Raw genomic sequence first — 6000 nt, forward strand, 5'->3', positions numbered from 1 at the left:
TTCAGAAGATGAGGCTGCAGAAAGATTTATGGTAGTCTTTCCCAGAGGGTTTTCTTTTTTTCCTCTTCAAATAGCCATGGGTTCTGAAAAATATGTCTGAGGTGGCAGCGCTTAATTGGTTAAAAAAAAAAAAAAAAAAAAAAAAAAATCTCACAGTTTAGGGTGCTATCCATCTTTCTGTCATGCTGGTAGGCCTTCATTAAATGCCTCTGTGTAGGTATTTTTTGCTAACAGTACTTTAACCTTGTTCACTGAAGTTTCCCCATTTCCTTCTGAATCTTTCAAGGGGAAAAATAAGGACACACATTTGTAGTAGAACAACTAACCCAACTAAGTCATACAGTTAAGAATGCTAGCTCAAAAAGAACTAACCAATTTCCTAGTTTCAAGAAATGAATCACAAATAAAAGGTCATGATATAATAATTATTTAAATATTAATAGAAATATAATGGAGCTCCCAAACTATGGGATCTGCACACAAATCCCTGTTAAGCGTTTCTACAGAAACACTTTTTCTTCTACTATTTCTACTTCCCACGTGTGTCAGAATGTCCTCCCCATTCTTCTGCTCCTTCCTGAAGGCGTGTCACAAAGGTATCACTGCGTTAAGGAGTTTTACTTTTGCTGAACTCTGCACTTTTTCTCATAACCTCAGCCTGAGTCTGGATAACTAACTATAAAAAAACACACACACACACACACACACACACACACACACACACACACACACACACACACACACGAGCCACATGTGACAAAATCTGCAACCGCTGACTGTGATTGTACAATTGCTCATGGATACACCAAGGAATAAGGGCTGACACAGCTCCTTCTGGGTTTCCCTTAATCCTCTTTTTTTTTTTTTTTTTTAAATTAACTTCATGAAATTGTTATCAGAAAGTGTTCATTTCTTCCCCATCATGATGCTTTTTAACTATTTACCCTTTTGTCTCAAGGGCTGACATTAAAATCATTACAAAAATGTTTGTTTCATCAAAATTGATGAGCATGTTACATTATCCATAACATGGATGTGTAGTAAACATTATATTCCTCCATGTTTGGCATCTCCTAATATCACTATAGTCTAACTATGGCCATAAGTTGACAGATTTGAATAATTGTTGCATTAGCCAGTGGTTTCCCATGAGAAGAAGAATTGTCCCAATAAAAGCTGAAGAAAAACTAATGATGAATCATTCGCGGTGATGGCTGGAGCCTGGTCAAGCTCTTGTAGAGTGCCGTCAAGCTGCTTTCAGCACACACAGACCTGATCAAAATGAAAATACATGAATGTATAACTTCAAATCTCTCGTCTCCAAAATGGAAAATAAACTTCACAAGCTTTTTCACCCAGCCTGGGGCATTGTGTAACAGCAGCACATTGCCCAATGGCGCCGCGTAACACGCCAGCAACTACATATCAACATATTGGCCGATTTCAATGCGCACCACGGTTGATTCAGCAAAGAAATGCAAGAAGGAAGCGAGGGGCATAAAAGTAAGTGACAGAGCAAGAAGTAAGACATAAGTCAACATTGGACTGACTTTTGCTGGCGGCAGCAAAGACAGATGCTTAATTAGCCTTAACCTGGGGGCAGAGACGTGTAATACAATAAAATAAAATAAAAAAAATTAGTTAATTAAAATCAAATACCTTTCTCCAAAAGGCATTTGGAAAGAAAATGTTCTAAAGTTTAAAACTTTTCCTTATTTGCGCATCAATTCCCATATATGGTAATATTTTATTGCATTTCAGTGCTTAGTTAACTCAAGTTTTATATATTGTAGCACATTTGTAACAGTAGGATAATACAAGAACTATGCTAATGTAATTTTTAGTTCAGTGTTATTAAAAAAAAAAAAAAAAAAAAAAAGAGCTAAATTCAGAAACAATCTCAACTGTGGAGGTTGAGTTTGGGCCTGACAATTCAAGCTATAGTTGGTAATCTAGCTCAGAGACATTTTGTTTTAACTCTGGGTGAAGTGGTTCTTCGTCCTGATAGTAGTCTGTACATTTTGTAATCATGAACAATAAGAAATATAGTAAGACTCCTCAGTTTACTGTAAATCTGTAAAAACCCTGACCAATCAAAACGTTCAGACCAAGTTGAAGTTGTTCATTTCTTATATTTCGTAAGATTCTTCTCCCGGCTCCCCTCCTCCCCCTCCTGCAGCGCATACCTGACAGCCACACCCTGCTTATAAACAGCGTGTTAGGATGAAAATACAAAGTAGTGAAGACGAAACTTGGAAGGCAAACATGGCTTAGAAAATGCAGGAAGGATTTCCCTGACCCGGCTCGATTTATTTGCCTCCTCCCGCTAAACAGCCGAGAAATTAAAGCAATAAAGCAACGAGAAAATCGTTGGTGGGAAAAGCTGCTAATAAAAAAAGTCATGGATCACGCAAGGAGCAAAACCAGATTATTGATCAGAGAAGGAGGAGCCAAGACAGGGTACCACTTTCAAATCTTGCTCCCCAAGAGTGCCTACCCCAGCTTTAATTAAAGTGAAGGAATATTGAATTCCGCAAGTCATCACCCACTTCCTTTTACAATCTCAAATGACCCTTTTTCAAAATTTTGATTAAAAACACAAAGAGAACTTATTTAGACAAAGGTCACATAAAAGTCAAAACACAATGTGATAAAGTGGATGTGCCCAGCATCTCTGATAAATATTAAATCAAGTCGACTGCATGACTGCTTCCTCAAACACTAACACAACTCAGTCCTGATCATTTTTTGTCTTTGATTTCATCAAAATAAAGTGAACGATAAGACATGTCATGTTTATGGCGCTGACAGCAGTGATGGGTGAGATAAACAGGACATCATCTAAGATAAGCTTCAGTGAATTTCCTCTTCTTTGCATTACATGTGATCTTAAAAGTAGTTGTAATGGAGGTTGGATATAAATGGATATAAATAGCTACTGACTTTGGTCTAAAAGAACCAAAGTCGTTATTCTCTGTAACATGGGGACACATCTAAAGATGAGTTAAACGATGCAATCTTCTGCCGTCCACACTTGACTATTACACGAGGTGAGAAACCGCTGGATAAGAAAGGCAACTTTAAGTTTCATCTACTCTGGATGTCTTGTAGTTTCGTGGGTTCATTCAAATCCACATCACCATCAATCTCCATAACAACAGGTTTTAAAGGATGGCTGAGCGTGCCGACTTAGAAAAAGCCTGTTCAGCGAAGCGGAAATTTCAAAGTGGCTGCAAAGCAGCTCATTTGTGGCAATCAATGAAGAATTTTGGGCTGTCATTCGTGTATTCAGATTAACATGTTCTATAGGTGGGGAATCCACAATAATGTAAACTGAAGGTCTCTCTCTCGCTCTCTCTCTTTTAATGCTTACATATTGCTGTCAGGCTGTGTAGGTAATCAGACCATTAATGAAATGCAAAAGTGCAGCAACACACAGCAGACAATGATTCTGCTGAACAGCAGCTTTGATTGCAGTGCATCAGTTAAATTTAATCTGTAGTGTGTAAAATAAAGACAGCAGGTGGCCGCATGGTAAATTATGGTGAGTTTGCAATGAATGCTTCTTATTTTCTGATGCTTTTTCTTAAATCTAAATGTGTTTATACCTTTAAAAATCTGTGACGTGAAAAAGACTATTAGTCACTAAACAGTACCTCTATTTTCACTCATTTTGTTTGAAATCATGCTCTTTACAAACACTCACTTGCTTTTTCTAATTTTGCATTCATTCCTTTTTAACAAATATTAAATGAGCAAATGAATAGATGCTTTGTTGTGTTTTTTCCTCTCGCTCATACAAGCAGCAGGAATATTTTTGTATCAGTCTACTCATGCATATTTGCAAACTGTCAGTAAGACGATGAAATGATTTATGATTAATTTTGTTGATTAAAAACAGTTTTCAATGAAAAACTTTTTTTCCAGTCTCTACAACCTTTAAAAGCACATGCTGATAAGAATATTTACAGCATGATATTGTGGTGGTTGCTCATGTTTTTCACAGTTTTTCTTCCTAAAGATGCTCTTGATGATTGTCTGCTGTTTCTTCTACCAGAGGCCTGAAGATGTTGTCTGCCACGTTTTCCTACCGGTGTGGCAGCTGGTTGTCTGATTTTTTTTCTTTTTAGGTCAGATTTTGCAGTTGCTTTTTCTAGCATTTGTATCTTTGTCTCATTTGTCTTTTCTTCTTTTCCCATCAATAATAAGCAACAATAATTAGCAAACCAAGCTATCAATAAGCAAATAAAAAGAAATTAAGAAAAATATTTAAGTATCAAACAGAGCAATATAATATAATGAAAAATGCAGCATGTTTTTAAAGAATCAGAGGAATTTAAATCAATTTTAATGGAGGATTTAGTTTAAAAATCTATAAAGAGTGCAACTAATCAAATCACTGTTCTTTTTTCCCCCCATCAGTTTTTCTTTGTACCTGAGTTTTTAAATGTGTGTGTGTGTGTGTGTGTGTGTGTGTGTGTGTGTGTGTGTGTGTGTGTGTGTGTGGCTAACTCACCCCAGCTGGTCGGTCAGGTTCCACAATACATTGGGTGTTGGCATCAGTGGTGAGCCATCATATAAAACCACAGAGGCTCCCACTGCCAGGGAAGACACCAGCCAGTTCCACATCATCCAGCCGGTCTAACACACCAACACAACCACAGTGATTAGTTGTCTGAAAAACACTCTGCTGTCATCAATATGGATAAAGCAGAATGGAGGAAAAATGGACAACTCCTGCAGACTGTGATTCACATGACTGCATTTCTCATTTGATAACATGCTGAGGTACATAGTTGGTATCATCCTTCATTGGTACAAATAATATGAATATTGATTATGTTCCATAAAAAGCATCGACGGGGGAAAAAAACAGCAGCTTATGCTTTAAAAGTTTGGGGTTTCTACTGTAGTTATAAAATGTATTATATTCTGAGAGGTTGGGATCTTTAAAGATGTCAAAAAACATTGGAGAGAAACTACTATTTCTGAGTCAACTTTAAGAAATCTCATTGATTTACTCAAAAGAGTTCATTTCCCTTACTTTACCTGTCCATCACAGCAGCTTTCAGGTTATTGTTTGCTTGTTAAGAATACAACTGTGCTACAAGTTTCCAGCCAATCATTATTCAGAAGCATCAATGTGATACAGGAGACTATGGCATCAGAAGTAAGTGATATTGTCAGGAGTCGCATTGCTATTCTAGACACAGCAGGGCTTTCTGAGTGTCAAATCATGGCTAGATAAGTTCTTCAGGGGGAGACTGTGTGGCACTTTAAAGCACTTTGCAGAAACTCAATTAGCTGTATCCACAGCACAAACACAACAGTCTAAAAGTGTACCCACTATCGCAAGATCAATATGTCTTTTAAACTGTGTTCACTGAGATTCAGAAAGCCAGTTGCACTGTTCTCTAAATAAAGATAGCAAGCTGCCGATCAGCAGAAGTGCAGTCAAAACAAGAGCGTTGAGTGGCAGTGACGGCGAGAGGGACAAGCAGCAACTCTCTAAAAGGGAAAACGTTGGTAATTTACAGCTGGTCATGTTAAGTGACAAATCCTTATTCCAGGTTTGTTGCTGAAACAGACAGGTTTAGGTGCAGGAGAGACAATACGACCATGCCGTGCATCACTGCCAAACACAGACAATCTTAGTGGTGGCCATATACAAGTGTAGGCGTGTTTTGAGTAATCATGTTAATAGATAAAAATATGACCTCAAAGACAACTCAAAGCGATGCATAAGTTACTTGATGACCAAATAAGAGCTCAGTATCTCTGCATTTTCTTCCTACAGTCGCCTCTCCTTAGTGTTGTTCGTAGTGAAAATGCTGTGGACCTACCGTGGTGTAGTAGATGATGACATCATTGGCGGTCATATTGCCATGGAGAATGTGTTCTTTTAAGTGTTGAATGAGGGTTCCCTAAAGAAAAAAAATAGCAATTAAGACAGTTTTAGATTATTTGTTTTATATATATATATATATATATATATATATA

The 6000-nt window shown here is 37.4% G+C and overlaps 1 protein-coding gene across 1 annotated transcript in view; it reads right to left on the minus strand.

Moving 5' to 3' along the window:
* The window catches only part of aacs (acetoacetyl-CoA synthetase), a gene marked incomplete at both ends in the record, with an annotated part of 48229 nt that overhangs the window by 26268 nt on the left and 15961 nt on the right, over window positions 1-6000 (minus strand). Inside the window, 2 exons of the mRNA XM_079250721.1 lie at window positions 4517-4641; window positions 5844-5924. Coding sequence (XP_079106847.1) covers window positions 4517-4641; window positions 5844-5924 — 206 coding nt within the window. The remainder of the gene's footprint in view (window positions 1-4516; window positions 4642-5843; window positions 5925-6000) is intronic.

Source organism: Telmatherina bonti (genome assembly GCF_933228915.1).
Source record: "Telmatherina bonti genome assembly, chromosome: 13".
NCBI classification, from domain to species: Eukaryota; Metazoa; Chordata; class Actinopteri; order Atheriniformes; family Telmatherinidae; genus Telmatherina; species Telmatherina bonti.